This window comes from Engraulis encrasicolus, chromosome 16, assembly GCF_034702125.1.
Source record: "Engraulis encrasicolus isolate BLACKSEA-1 chromosome 16, IST_EnEncr_1.0, whole genome shotgun sequence".
NCBI classification, from domain to species: Eukaryota; Metazoa; Chordata; class Actinopteri; order Clupeiformes; family Engraulidae; genus Engraulis; species Engraulis encrasicolus.
The window spans coordinates 25,129,396-25,145,169 of record NC_085872.1 but is presented as its reverse complement, the minus strand read 5'-3'; the positions used below and the strand labels follow the sequence as shown (position 1 = coordinate 25,145,169).

Below are 15,774 nucleotides of genomic sequence, written 5' to 3'. Positions count from 1 at the left end.
CTGCTTCTGCTCTCTAGAATAGGCCTACTTGCCTATTTCTAAGGGAATTCACTGGAAAAGAGAACAGGCTGTTGTCCTACTTATGCCTAGTGCAAGAAGAGAAGACAGTAAAAGTATACCACAAAGAAGACTTCTTTCTTAGTGTACATTTATTGTTTAAATGATTTCAACATAGAATGACATTACAAAGAACCTGTACAGAGTAAAAGAAAAATAGAAAATCAAACCATACGTCAGATCCAATATGTTTCAAGCCCACTTAAAACTTAAAATATTCTATGGTGATTTCAACAGTCAATTTGGATAGGCTACAAGAAAAGATGAAGGCAAAGATACAAAGAAGCTGAGATGAAGCCATTGGCAAACTTTCCTGAAAAAATTCACAGTCAAGTGCACATGTAATTGTAGTGATTGCTTTTCTCACTATAATAAAGATCACGGTTTTCCCCCCACAAAATAATGATAACAGAGTGTATGCATATTCAGAAAAGCCCCTGAGGAAGAGAACTGACAAAAATAACAAAAAAAATGTAGAATAACATGCAACTATTCTAAGATCCAAACTCAAAATATGTCTATGGAAACGCAGACCAACACCCACTTTTTGTCATTTTCCTTTTTCCTTTTTTTCTTTTGTTTTTTAAAGGATTTTCTGAATTAGAGTTGAAGTAATTGCAACAAAACAAGACAAAAAATTAACAAATGTAATTTAAGGCCTATACAGTATCTCATGCTTCAGAACCCATTACATGTACGGCTAAATGAAAATCCAAACATCACTCCATCTCTCCAACCCTCTTAGCAGCATGAACGTGATCTCATGGCTTCTCAGGATTGCTTTTCACCGCTTTCTAGTTTCCCCAATAAATAGATTAAAACAATTCATTCAGTGTGTTTTAATGATCAGACTAGCTGTTAACATGCAAGCACACATACGCACACACACACACGCACACACACAAACACACGCGCACACACACGCACACAGTCATTCGGGACACAATGAAGACCGGTTATCTAAAATAAAAATAAAAAACAAATACAGTTCAAGGGTGAATCAACGATGCCTTCTGATTTCTGCTGCAGATAAATGCAATACAAACAAGCCAGAGTAATGGCTAAAGGAGTGTCCTAACCAACCGCCACCTCTATAATAATTAGTTACAATGGAAGATGCTATGTTTAGTATAATACCAATACTTGCTTCAGAATCAAGCAGTTCTATCTGTTCATCTGAAAATGATGCATATTAAAGTTGACACTGTTGACTGTGCAGGACTGGATTTTTCTGCAACTCCATTTTGTTCTTAGTCATTCAGAATTGAGCTTTTCGCCCAACTCACCAATTGCTCAACACTCCAAACACAACCTACACATTCCCAGCTTCGGCTGTCACACATTTTGAGGTTTGTTTCGTTAGCTACTGAGGTTGCTTCTGTTAGCTACTAAAAAGGCTTGTTTTATTAAAGACTGCAGTACAAACGAAGACAGGCATATTCCGTAAGGCAATAGGGCCAGCAGGGCACACAACAGAATACAAGCTAACCCTTCCAGCTCAAATACAGCATTGAACAGATGCACGCAGTGCACTTCAGTTAACACAGTAAATGAAATACTTATTGTTGTCAAACACACATTGTTGTCTTAAAAACGCAGAAGTTTCACCCGAAGACACACACACACTGGCACACACTCACACATAAAACAAGCACACAGTCTTCCTAGCTGCAAGACAAAGCACCACAGCTAGTGTCTCGACATAAAGCATGACAATCCCAGCCAGCAGGGGGAACAGTCCCACAAAAGCTTGTCCTTGACTGGGGGTTCTCGTCTCCATCTGAATGGCTCAAAGAAGAGCAAATATTGCCCCAAAAATGTTCCATCAGTGAACTGTCAGAGGTGTTAAAGTATGAACTGAACATCTTAGTATTTATATCTCTTCTAAAGGTCCATGTCCTCCATTGAGCATCCATTCAAAGACGATGCAAAAGATATTCAAAAAGAGGATGCACTTTGAAGGCACTTCAAGGTCTGCCTTGTCCCATACGAGACAAAAACACATTCAAGCCAAAGGTCTCATTAATACTAAAGACAAAATGGAATTTCAATTGTGAATAATACATTTTAAATGTTTCCATATCTTCTCAATGTAATTTGTACAAATAGAATGTGATATAAATGCTGTTGAACTATCATTTAATTTCAAAATTATCAAAACAGTAAAATATTTATAAGAACTCTCTCCAGTTTATAAAAAAATCTGGTCTGGGGAAAAATATGAAGGCACTCAAAAATTATCTTTGAACTGATTGTTTAAATTTTTCCACAGCTACGAGATAACATGAAAAAGTACTAAATACCTAGAACCAAGACCCATTTTGCACCAGTTTTGTTGACGTATGGCACAACAAGACTATGTTACGATTGGGCCAGAGCCCACAGTAGTCCATCCCCACTCACTGAGTGGACTCTGGCTGTTCCCCAGTTTCTGCCATGTCATCAGCCTGGTCCTCAGCGGCCTCCATAGCGCCACCTGTCTGGTCCTCTAAGGAAGCACTCTTGGCTTTAGGCTCTTGGACTGGCTCTTTAGACAGTGCCTCTGTCTCCTCCACAGCTGCCGTCTCTGCATTTTCTTCCCTCTTGTCTCCAATCTCCTCCTCCCCTTCTCCTTCCCCTTCCTCATCCTCATCCTCATTCTCCTCCTCCTCCTCTTCTTGCTGCTTCTCATCTCCCGTTACAGGCTCGTGTTTGCCTGCTGACTCCTCTTCCTTGCTCTCATTTTCGTCCAGTGCAGCGGGATTGGCACTGCAAGCGGTCGACTCGCCCAGGCTGCCAGGGTGGCAGGGGGAAGCCTCCCCGTCCTCAGAGCCCATATCGTCCCTCAGCATGGCCTCGTTCACCTCATCGTCCTCGTCCTCTCCCTCTCCCTCTCCCTCGACCTCCATGTCTTTGTTGTCCAGCGGTTTCTGGTGGATGCGCTGGTGCCTCACAAGGCTGTGCTTTAGGGTGAAGGTCCGCTCGCAGGTTTGGCATTTAAAAGGCCTTTCACCTGGAGAGCGGGGAGATGGAGACATCACAAACTGGTCAGGTGATTGGATGGCCAAGCAAACAAAAACAACACCTAAGATTAATTAAATAAACCTTACTTAACAGATGTACTGTACTAACCTGTGTGTGAGCGCATGTGTCTGGTGAGGTCCTGCAGGCTCCAGAAGCGCTTGTTGCACATGCTGCAGATCTTCTTCCTCTTGTCCGTCTTCCCTGCTCCGCCGTTCTCACCGCTCCCACCCTTGGACTCTGTGGAGGCGCTGTCCTCCTCCTCATCACTCCTATCTTCCCGCTCCTTATCGTCCTCCTCTCCCCCGGAGTTCTCCGCGCTGCTGCTGCTGTTGATGTTGTCCTTCTCCAGAGCCGCTCCGTCTTGCTCCGCCTCTGCTTCGCCAGCGTTGCTGGTGGTGGGTTTGGGCTGACGTGCCTTCTTTCTGGCGGCTTCTTCTGCCTGGGCCTCCTGCAGGTGGGACTTTAGGTGCCGGTTGAGGGTGGTGGCGTGGCGGAAGCTCTTCTTGCAGGTGGGACAGGTGTGCTGGAAATGGTCCGCAGAGCCGCTGTCCAGCTCTGCCCTGGCAGCGGAGGCCGCGGCGACCACCCCCATGTGCTGGGGCTGGCCACTGGGCGTCAGCTTGAAGTCAATGAGTTTGCAGGCCAGATTCACGTCCAGGCTCTTGTTGCTTTGAGTGTCGTCGCTGTCCTCGGCCACAGTGTTCTCCATGTCTTCCGCTCTGTCATCAGTGTTGTCCGACCCGTCCTCGGGCTGCCCCGCCATGGAGGACTGGTCCAGCTGATCCAGATCCTTATCCTCAGCACCCCCCTTGCTGCCATCATAGTTAAGGTTCAGGTCCCCCGCCTCTGAAGACCCTCCTTGCTCGGTGTCAGATATGCTCTCTGGAAGAAGCCAACAAAAGTGTTAAAATCAGACTAGAATCAGAATAGATCAAAATGACGCTTTTGTACACCTCTGTAGGTAGACAGGTGCGTAGGATATTATCCCAGTGGGGTTGTCATTCAAGTGTAAATAAATCTGCAAAACACTGTCCATTCCACCAACAAACTTAAATACAATGTTTCGGTCATCAGACCTTCTTCAGGTAAAATCAGAATAGCCATAAGACAGTAGGAATGGTAGCATAGAAACATTTGCTGTTGGAGGATGCAGCTAGGCTAGTGATTTTTTGGCCATCTTAGTAGCCGTGCATACCTGCACTTCCTTGGGAACCTTCCTCTCCTCTGCCTTTGGAGCGAGACCCATTGTTCTGGAGCAGGCGACTGGTCACTCCGTGTTTGCGGAGCAAGTGACGCTCACAGTTGGACTTGGTGGAGAACAATGCATCACACTGTGGACATGGATATGGCTTCTGACCTATAAGGCACAAAACATTCACAATTATGAAATAACATTCCTGCATTGCCTAAAACCTCCAGAGAAACCAAAAAGTTGGATTAACTGGTATGGTGGGCAGAAGCAACAGTGAAAAATAAGATCACTAGTAAAGTGTAACTGTAAACTTAGTCTTTACTATGTATGAGCTGTATGTATGATACTATACCTGTATGTGTTAGCATGTGCCTCTGCAGAGAACTGGCCCAGGGGAACACTCTTGGACAGTAGGGGCAAGTCATCTTTTGCACTGAATTAGAGTAAGCGTTCTTCTTAACTTTGTTCTGAGGTCTAGGCTTCTGTTTCTCCTTAATCCCGTCCTTCTCCTCCTCGCTGTTCGACTGCCTCTCCCTCTCCATGTCCCCCGGCATCGAGTCCACGCCGGTCGGCCTCAGGTAAGGGCTAAACTTGTTAGCATCTGTGGTGGCTAGCATCTTCTCCACGCTGGGGAACTCCCCGCTGGACTCCAGGTCCAGCCCGCAGGCCAGGCCGAGACTGTTCTCGTCAATGTCCTCAGAGACCGATCGCTTCCTGCCTCTCTTTTTAGGGTTGCCGCCAGCGATCGAGTCCTCAGATGCAGCGAGGGCAGCCTCAGGACCAATGGTGGCAGACACGACGGCTTTTTCACTCAGAACCTCCACACTCACCAGCCCTCTGCCGCTGTCCGAGACAGAAGGGCTGCTGCTGGCGCTCCTTCCTGCTTTGAGTAGTGATGGGGCAGCGGAGACCGAGGAGATGATCTGGGCGATGGAGGCGAGAGGGGGAAGCTCTGCGGTGGCGGTGGACACCACGCTGGGTTTGGGCAGCAGCGGCTTCAGCCTCGGGGTGGTCTTGAGCTGCTCGCTGGTCAGCGCCGAGGTGAGCAGCGGAGGGGAGATCTGAAAGGGCCGCTGAAGGCTGTGGCTCTCCTCTGGCCCTTTGTGTGTGGTGCTGGCAGCGAACGGAACCTCCTTTTTGAGATCGGTCACTGCAAGGCAATGCAAGGGCATGGGGTCTGCCGCCTCGCGCTTCATCCGCTTCCTCTCCGGGTCCTTGCGGATGGAGAGGTCGATGGGCTCCATGGAGCAGTCGAACGGCTGTGGCGAGGGCGCCGATTCACGCTTGATGGGGACGCTGTTGGACTTGTTGGAGAAGTCGAGGGGCTGGTCCTGGTCTGCAGTGATGGTGTACGAGCTGGTGTCGCTTTTCACGCAGGGCAGCGGAGTCCCCGCCAGGAGGCCGTTTGAGGACGACAGGGGCTGGGTAGAGCTCGGGATGGTTGCGGGAGCCATGACTGGCGCCAGAGCGGTGATGTGCTCCTCGATCTCCCTCTCGGGGACCTCGGGGTGGCACTTGAGCAGGTGGTGAATGCAGTTCCGTTTGGCCAGGAAGGCCGCGCCGCACTGGCGGCACTCGTACGGCTTGCGCTGGCAGCCGTTGTGCGTGCGCAGGTGGATCTGGAGCGCGCGGTAGTTCTTGAGGTCCTCTCCGCAGTAGCGGCAGGCCGTGACGCTGGTGCCGGCCGGGTCCAGGAGGTCCAGTGTGGTGGGGTTGAGGCCGCCGACGCCGCCCGAGCCCGAGGACGTGACGTACTCGATGTTCTTCTCGATCTCCTTGCGCGTGCTCTTCATGTGCTTCTTGCGCAGGTGGCGCTCGCAGTTGGCCTTGACGGTGAAGGGGTAGTGGCAGAGGCGGCACACGTACGGCCGCTCGCCGCTGTGCGTGCGCAGGTGGCGGATGAGCGTGGCCTTGTCGGGCGCGGCGTAGCTGCAGATGCTGCACTGGTACGGGGAGGCGCCCAGGTGGTGGCGCATGTGGGCCTGGAGGCCGGCGGGGAAGGAGAAGACCTGCGTGCAGAAGCGGCACGGGTACTCCGTCTTGGAGGAGGGGGCCTTGCTCTTGGCGTCCTTGCCGCCCGCCTCCTCTGCGCCGGCGGCCGCGTCGTAAGGCACCGCGGTCACAGCGCTGTCGGAGCCCAGCTGTGCGTTTTCCCAGCTGTAGCCCTGGTTGATGGGGGACGAGGAGGAGGAGGAGGACGCAGAGGAAGACGAGGACTGTTTGGCGGTCCTGAGGAGGTGGCCGGTGGGCGGGGGCAAGCTGGGGCTGATGCAGCCGGGAGAGGCCTGCTGGGCACTCATGGGGGGCGGCGGGGGGTTGGAGGTGCCCACGTTGGAGCGGGGCGTCACCGGTGGCTTCGGTTTCAGCGGCGGAATGTGCTTGGCGTCAGCATGCTGCTGCTGTTGCTGTTGCTGCGCGTGGGCGGACGTCTTGGCCAAAGCAGGCATGGCGGCAGCCATCTGCGAAGACACCGTGGTCGCCATCTTCAGGATCTGCTGCACGTCCACGCCGGCCTGGCCGCTGATGGGACGCACCAGCAGGCTGCTGTCGGCCCCGATCACGAAGCCGCGCGGCAGGGGCTGCAGGGAGAGCAGGTTGAGCGCGCTGCTCTGGGTCAGGCCCTGGAGGGAGAGGGGCTCCACCAGGGGCAGGCCCAGGCTGCTGCTGGCCTCCTGAGGTAGATTGGTCACGGGCGGCTCCACGCGGATCACCCGGATGCTATCTAGGATGGCCTGCTGCAGCTCCTCCTCCGACGGGCCGGCCTTCACCTTGGACGAGTGCTGGAGGCCCAGATAGTCCATAAAGCTAGTCTTGTGCTCATCCTCTGAGGGCAGCGGATCCTTTGGCACGGCCGCCTCCCCATCCCCATCCCCCTCGCCCTCGGCCTGCTTCTCTTCTGTGGAGCTAATCCCGGGTTTATCTGCAGCAGTGATGTCATCGGCACTCGGAGCCTCAGCTGCACCTGTGGCCGTGGCAGTGGCAGTGTTGGTGTCGGTAGCGGCGATGGATTTGTGCGTGACTCTGTGCAGTTCCAAGGAGTCCTGCAGGGGGAAAGCCTTGTTGCAGACTTCGCACACAAACCGGTGAAACTTGCTCGAGCATCTGCGCAAGTTGGTCTCACACCACACCTATGGAAAAAAAGCAACAACAAGACATTGAAATGTGATATTAATAGGATCCGTCATGATTAAAATAGTGTTACATGGTAGACAAACAGAGAGCAATCAAATTTGATTTTCACCAAAGCAAAGATGTGCATCCATTTCATTTCATTCAAATTGTTCCCTAGGGTTAATTGTAACAAGCACACAAACCTGGGCAATCTGAGGGAACTTGTGGCAGGAGAAGTCGATGAAAGCCAGGTCACTGAAGCCCAGAGGCACTGAGGGGTTGCTCTGGATGAAGGGGCGTCCCGAGGGGTCGGTGGGCAACTGCTTGTGGATGACGGAGTTGTGCCGGAGCAGGCCACGATGGGTGCGGAAGCTGATGCAGCACAGGTTGCACCTGCAGCAACAAACAGCAAGTTTTAATTTTCTTTTTTTTTAAAGTATTTTTAGGGGGCTTTTCGCTTTTATTCCTGACAGGACAGCGAAGGACAGACAGGAAATGAGTGGGGAAAGAGACAGGGAGGGATCGGCAAATGACACGTGCTGGAATCAAACCCGGGTCGCCGCTTTAGTAACCCAGTGCCCTACCGTTAGGCCAAGGCAGGGCCTTAATTTTAATTTTTAATGAGGGAAGAAAAATATGATCAACGATCAACGAAATATGCTTTGACTATGCTCCAACAGTGATCTGTGAGTGTGTGCTTGTCTAAGAATGTGTGTACATGTTACTTGCTCTTACTTGATCCTGTCGAGCAGGTTGCATAAGAATGTGTGTGTTTGTGTGTGCGCCTGCAATCGTATGCGTGTGTATTTATGTGTGTGTGCAAGTGTGCGCCTGTGTGTGCATGCAACAGTGTGTGAGTGAAAGAGTGTGTGTGCAATAGTGTGTGTGTAGTATATGCCTGTGGTAAGTGTGTGTGTGTACTGTATGCAAGTGTGTGTGTGTACTGTATGGAAGTGTGTGTGTGTGTGTGTGTGTGTGTGTGTGTGTGTGTGTGTGTGTGTGTGTGTGTGTGTGTGTGTGTGTGTGTGTGTGTGTGTGTGTGTGTGTGTGTGTGTGTGTGTGTGTGTGTGTGTGGTCTGTGGTAAGGCTCTTACCTCAGAGTAGTGTCTGGATGAGTCTCCATGTGGGACTCAAGCCCATATTTACAGATGAAGGTCTTGAAGCAGATGGGGCAGTGCAGCAGCTCCTCCTCACGCTTGCCTCGACCTCGTTCCCCTGCCTGATCCTCCATCATTACCTGGGGGAGGGGAGGGGAGGGGAGGGGAGGGGAGACGGCAAAATAGCACAACACAAGATGCTCAGTCTAGGAGCCAGGGTAGGTAATCACACATTTACACCAACCTAGCCTGGCAACGCCAGTGCACTCAAGCATCCGCATCCTGCATTCATCACGATACACAATGTGTAACATACTGACACTGACCACAAATATTTGTGGATGAATGTATTGGTTAATTTGAAAAGTAAGCTTTACTTCCCAAGTGATGGCACAAGACACCAGGAAGATGGAACAACATAGAATTAAGATTTGGTGAGAACAACCGCCATTTTAAAACCACAAATTTGACTTAAGGCATACTGTAGTTAAGTGGTAAAGAAGTACACAATTGCAGTCTGCCATTACTGATGCTGTGACTTATAGTTTTATAAAGACTTTTACGTCTCATTTTAACAGTTTTTTTTTTCGAGCATTCTTGGGGGCAAACTCTCAAAATAAAATAGAAAATATATACAATGAAATATGCAAAATAAAAAGTAAACAATGGAATTAAACAGTGCATACAAATTAGGTTGGTCAAGGTACCTTTTTGTTGGGCGAGTGGTCAGCTGTCTCCTCCTCATCCTCCACACTGGGCTTCCGCTTGACCGACAGACGTCTGCGCTTGGTTGGGGAGGGCGGGCTCGTGTTCAGGACAGTGTTTGGGTCCTTGTCATGGATTTTCATGTGTCTGCAAGGTCACACACACGCAGGCACACACGCAGTCACGCACACACACACACACGCACACTTACTTAGGGTGCTATCATCTTCAGAGATGGTGCTGGTGCCATCATCTGCAGAGATGACAGAGTAAAACAAAAGCACTATTTATTGTTTTTTTCCCCCCAAGTTAAGCAGGACCCCGTTTCTCGACAGCATCATTGCTAACCAGTTAGCAACTAAGTAGGTTGCCAATGGGACATTGGCATTGCATTGCACTTAGTTAGCAACAACACTTTCGAGAAACACACTCCTAGACGCACTACCTCATGATCATCTTGGCCACTGTACAACAGCATTTCACATTTATACGGCAAAAGGTCACAGAGGGAGTGTTAAATAATTTTGTTGTGACTCCAAATTTGCATGGGCACTGAAATTCCACCGTTGCCGTTTCATTGTGTCATCCAGAATCCCAGACTAGAGTGAGGTTAGAGATTATCCCGGGCAGCTACCCAGCATTAGGGAAGATTGCTAGTCTGGGCCTAATTGTTTCTATTCTTAGGTACGCCAAAATGCAGGTCTGCATCGCACACTCGCTGCAAGTTCTCTCCCTGTGCACGAGTGGCTGAGACACGCCATCATCCATCCACAGTGTGCCACAATGTGTTTACAACACTCGTTTCTCACACAAGTCCTCACTGTCTTGTCACACATTAATTTAATTCAATGCCCCAAACTCAAAAGCATGAGCTTCTGGTATGTAAATCGTTGTGTATGTGGTGTTTATCCCTGTGTGTTTGTGTGTGTGTGTGTTTGTGTGTGTGTGTGTGTGTGTGTGTGTGTTTGTGTGTGTGTGTGTTTGTGTGTGTGTGTGTGTGTCTCCTCAACAGAGAGAGAGAGAGAGACAGAGAGCGGGGAGGAGAGTGTGGGAAGATAAAAATGCATGGCATAAACACGGACAGCAGAGGGCTTTCTCCTCAAGAGGTCAGATGCAGAGAAGAGTCACATTACAACATGCTGAGACGTGCCCCCCCCCTCCTCCTCTCTTCTTCTCTTCTCTTCTCTTCTCTCTCCTCTCCTCTGCACTCTCTGCTCTGCTCTCTCCTCTTCTCTTCTCTTCTCTCTGCTCCTCTGAGCTGCAGCTCTTCCCACCCCACAAGCAGCACGAAGTGCCTGAGCAGGAACAAACCCACCTTTCAGGTTCTACCACATATGAGACTCTAGGCTTGCCGTTGGATGTGGGCTCAGCGAGGAGCCCTCACAATCGCTGTTAAACCGAGTGTGTGCTTCGGCATGTCCCTATTCATCTCAGAACAAGTCTTGTGTGCCCCCCACTCCTCCCACACGCACACCCAAAACACTAAGAGCCTTCAGCATGAAAAGCCTGTGGTATAGTGTGCTATTATGTACGTGTGGGTGTGCATGTGTGCAAGCGTGTGTGTGTCTGTGGGCCTCTGTCTGTATGTATGATTATGTATACCCACATGCCAGACAATAGAACAGGGAAGAGAGAGACCAACACTGATTGAGAAAAAGTATGAGAGATAGACAGAGAGAGAGAGACAGAGAGAGAGAGAGAGAGAGAGAGAGAGGTGAGTGAGAAAGAAAGGGTGAGAGAGATGAGTGAGAAAGAAAGGGTGAGAGAGATGAGTGAGAAAGAAAGGGTGAGAGAGAGCGAGAGAGAGAGAGAGAGAGAGAGAGAGAGAGAGAGAGAGAGAGAGAGAGAGAGAGAGAGCGCGAGAGAGAGCGAGAGAGAGGGAGGAGAGGAGTGTATAAATGTCAGCAAGCGCAGTGGTGTGAATCTTGTTTTACATTCGGCAGCCAAGGTTATTAATAGCAGTCAGGCAGCGTGATGGCCGCCCATATGTGGACCCGACTCTGACAGCCCAAATCCTGTTCCATCTCACATCTCAGCCCTCTGGCCTTGCTCACGCCCCGTTGTCATGGGAGATATACTGCAGCTCATTGGCCAGCCGCACAGTGCTACTGTTGGGTCAAGCGACAAAACGTCTCAGTGGCTTACTACAAGCATTTAAGAAACAGAAACGGACAGCGTGTTCCTGAGTGTGCCCACAGAGAGAGAGAGAAAAGGAGCGAAAGGGAGGGAAAAAATGGAGATGTGTTGTTGATTTACTTTAATAGAGGATCATAAACTTTATCTGAGGGACTTTTACTGCAGCGTCTTGGCACATGTGCCAGAGGGCACTGTAGATTTCACAGCACACCTCTCTCTCTCTCTCTATCTCTCTCTCTCTATCTCCCCCCCTCCACTCTTCACACTCTTCTCTCTCTCTATCTCTGTCGCTCCCTCTGTCTCTCTCTCTCTCTGTGTTGCCCCCCCCCTCTCTCTCTCTACCACTCCCTCTCTCTCGCTCTCTCTCTGTTGCCCCCCCCCCTCTCTCTCTCTCTACCACTCCCTCTCTCTGTTGCTCCCCCCCCTCTCTCTCAAATTTATCTACAGGCTGCAGAGGGGGACACACGAACGGTGAGGGGATGTGTTTATCTATGACCTAGAGTGTCCTTTCTTCAATGAATGGATTAGACATGATTAATTCTCTGTGTTGGGTGAATGAGTTAATATCCTTGCCCAACAAGCCATGCTGTAATGAGCTTACGGCTTATGTGTGCAAATGGCCTCCTAGCATCCTCGACAAGCTCTCCCATTTCCTCTTCCTGCCTTGCGCTCTCTAGGTCTCTCCCTCCCTCCCTCCCTCTCGCTCACTCGCTCGCTCAAAACACACACCTCCCATCCATATAAGGAATGGCTGCAATGGCCTACAAAAGGGTCCTCCACACATACATCCAAAAATCCAAAGGCTAGATGCAACAACAGTGATGCACACAAAAAAACGTCGTAATAAACAAACAAACAAACACACACAACGAATTATCCACCCTTTCTCTTAAGTAAACAACTGCAATCACACTGCAAGTAGAAGCAGGAAGTCATCTGACTGCAGTCCACAGATCTGAGAAGGGATCCCCCTGTTCCTCCTCACCCCCTTTTCCTCAGCCAACCCCATCACCCCCCACCCCCCATCCACATCCACCCTTCCTGTTCCTTTGCTTCGCTGACAATCCATTAGGGGCCCCCACCAAAACTCAGTGACACACACACACGCACACACACACACACACACAGGCACACACAGGCACACACAGGCACACACAGGCACACACAGGCACACACGCGCAGCAACCAATCCCAGCAGCATGAGCTGGAGGAGCATCTTTTGCTACGTGTTGCCTCCAAGTGCACCATTTAAATCACCAACTCCAACTTCACCCCTCAATATCCCCTCTCCCGCCCCGTCACACTTTTCCCTCCTCATCAGCAATCAACATTCACACCTCTTCAGGTCTCACAGGTGTAGCCAAAGGCTTATTATTATGATAAGTAGGGGTAGTAGTAGTAGTAGACAGTAGTAGTAGTAGTAATTGTAATAGTAATAGTAGTAGTCGTAGTCGTAGTAGTCGTAATAATAGTAGTAGTAACTTTTCTTTGTCTCAGTATGTGTAATTGGTTTACAGGAGTAGACAAAGTAGTCACAGGTGTCTGTCTCACCTGTGCATGTTGCCGTTGGTGGTGAAGGTCTGTCCACAGACGGAGCACTTGTAGGGTCGCTCTCCGCTGTGCACCAGCATGTGGCGGTCCAGGGAGCTGGCCGAGCTCAGGGCCTTGCCACAGATGCTGCACGAGTGGTCCGTGGCCCCACTCTCAGTGTTGTGCTATCGGAGGGATAGCAAAGGGTAGAGAATTAGCATGCATGCAAGGGAACTGACTATTATTGTTATTGCTGGCATTTGTTTTTTTTACAGTGCATCCATTTCAGTTGCAAAGTTTCACATTAAATGCACATTTTCATTTCATATTCAGTTCAGTTGTGTAATAGTGAGTGCAATAGCGTTTTTTCACTGTACTTTCAGTTGTGTCAAGTGAGTGTAATGGTATTTTCATTGGACATCCATTTTAAGTTGTGTCATGTGACTGAGTTCTAGCCCTGCTAGGACGTGAAATGCCCAGTGATTGGATACTTCGCGGAGTTCACCAAAGTATAAAATCACTGGGCATGTCATGTCCTAGCAAGGCTAGAACACTGGAAATTGGGAAACACTCATTGTGTATGTTGGAGCGTTGGCATGAACATGTGCAATTACCTGTCTGATGTGCATAGTGAGCGAGTGCTGGGTTTGACAGTTCTTGTCGCACAGGGGGCAAATGAATTGCGAGCGGTCCTCTTTGACCTCCTGCAACATGAAGGCAGACAGAACAAGCATCTCAGTGAGGGCATACCATTCCAGCGCCCTCTACGTCCATCTCTCTCTCCCCCTCCCTCCCTCCCTCAACAACCTTCTCTTCCTTCCATATAAACCAGCCCAGGAGAGAGAGACAGAGAGTCAGCCAGGGGGGAGCGAACGATGCAGCCCAGTTGCACCCCCTCCCCCCACTGTTGCCTCTCCATCCAACCCCCCACTCCACTCCACTCCACTCCACTCCCAACACCCCTCCTGACAGGCACCAGCAGCTGACTGTTATCCCCCCGTTAAGTTTCCACAGGACATCAATCACTTTCGCATGAAACACATCAGGGCGAACACACTGACCAGTGACAACTCCCGCAATGTGATTCAGTTACAATAGAGAGATAGCTAATCACAGCTGCTGAGTGTCATATACTGTGTCACATGCAGTTCAGGGTGTCATTAACTGGTGCATCTTCTATTTTGACTCTTGAGGGTTACTAGCCAGCACATTTCCGTGTGATGGATTCGAGTGATCTCTACTGTAGTGTAACTGCATTTCATCAATATGATTCCGTCAGAACCATGGCCTGAGTGGCCTAATTTGATAATCTGTCGTGCTTGTGATGCTACAAATTGGCACATGAATGCGCAACACACTATGTGATAATTATTACTTTTTAATATTCCTGGATTTTTTACTGGATGTACAGTATATAAAAAGTTTGGTACGTCATTTTCAAATATATTTCCAGAACATCACCAGGCTGCATGTGTGATTATGCAACTTCATGTTTTCGAGAGACAGTCTATTTGAGAATCACTGGATAATTTAGATCATTCAGTTCAAATATTTTTCTTTGTGATTCTTAAATATGTCCCTTTATTTTACGTGGAATGCTTTTGGAGTTTAATTAGCATAGTTTTAAACTTTTAACAGCATCAGAATATACTTTAAAATCTAAATCAGATTCATGATTGGGGGACACTTTTTCCAGATGATGCTTTATTTAAAAATGCAGTTAGCCGATTTCAGAAACAAATAAATGATTGAAAAAAGTCTGTATGCATTCAATCCCATCTCATCATCTTGGGGCTGTTAGTCTGAAGACACAGTGTGTCGGATTCCTTGCCATGTTGACTCTGCGACTAATGATTAACCTGCAATGCCACAGCAGCACACCACTGAACTTCCTATCCTCAACACATCTTCAAATCTCACACACACACACACACACACACACACACACACACACATACGCCACACGCTTTAGCCAAACAGCTACAATAATGAAGCAAATCACATTTAGCAAACTTTTAAAATTCATCTGCGCACTTTCTTCCATGCTGAATCCCTCTTAACATGGGTAGTGTTTTTGCACGAGGGTGTGTGTGTGTGTGTATGTGGCAGCGGGTGTTGGGTCATGTCGGTGTGGTAGTGGGGAGCGTGGTGGGGGAAGACGGGGATGGGGGATGGGTGGTAGGAGGTGTGCGCCTGCCTGCCTGCCTACCGCCTGCCTGCCCGACGAGGTGAACACACGGAGCGCTGTGTGCTGGAGGAACAGTTGTTCCAGCGCTGGCGTTATGGCGGATCACAAGTGGCCTCCCCATCTGTCTGTGGCTGCGCTGACAAGCGGCACTTCTGGCCTGGGCCGGAGCATCCCTAATTCACCAGGATGGGACAAGGCCAGACCCCTGCCGTCGGCAAACAGCCAATACCCCCTAACCCCAAACGTCCTCCCCAACACCAACACCACCACGTATGGAAACGTGCTTAACCGCACACTGAACAGAACAGAACAGACTTGTGTGGGGGCTGGAGAGGGGTTTTTAGGGTGTTGGGGAGGAGTGTGTGGGGGGGGCAAAGTGGGGGTGAAGAAGGCCATGGGGCTGGAGTGGTGAGGGGGCAGAGACACCTGTTTGCTCCACAGAGGAGTGCTTCACTGAAAAGCCCCACACTTTAATTGGAGGCATAAGACACGCACGGCCGCTGACAAAGGGGGGATTGAGACGGCAACAGGGACCATTTGCTGCCGCTCGTTCAGCCAAGAGTTCAGGCCAGTCAGGAGCATGAGCAGCGTGGTCAGACACACACACACACGCGCACGCACCACACACTAGTACAATGCATCTGCCCATCCCTGTGTCTACAAAACATCAAGTGGCTGTCTAAAGGTTGGCCACCCATCGCCAACACAGGCATCAGGTTTTATTGAATTGTATGAAGGTAGATGGAGAGAAAAGG

The 15,774-nt window shown here is 49.7% G+C and overlaps 1 protein-coding gene across 2 annotated transcripts in view; it reads right to left on the bottom strand.

Moving 5' to 3' along the window:
* Positions 1-131: 131 nt before the first annotated feature.
* rreb1b (ras responsive element binding protein 1b) overlaps positions 132-15,774 on the bottom strand; it is a 36,849-nt gene continuing 21,206 nt past the window's right edge. For both annotated transcript variants that reach the window (XM_063219082.1, XM_063219083.1), the window contains exons 5-13: positions 13,446-13,535; positions 12,853-13,016; positions 9,168-9,312; positions 8,458-8,600; positions 7,567-7,756; positions 4,605-7,380; positions 4,256-4,417; positions 3,169-3,942; positions 132-3,049 (exon numbers count right to left, since the gene is read on the bottom strand). In XM_063219082.1, the coding sequence (XP_063075152.1) occupies positions 2,457-3,049; positions 3,169-3,942; positions 4,256-4,417; positions 4,605-7,380; positions 7,567-7,756; positions 8,458-8,600; positions 9,168-9,312; positions 12,853-13,016; positions 13,446-13,535 (5,037 nt within the window). In that variant the 3' untranslated portion in view covers positions 132-2,456. The remainder of the gene's footprint in view (positions 3,050-3,168; positions 3,943-4,255; positions 4,418-4,604; positions 7,381-7,566; positions 7,757-8,457; positions 8,601-9,167; positions 9,313-12,852; positions 13,017-13,445; positions 13,536-15,774) is intronic.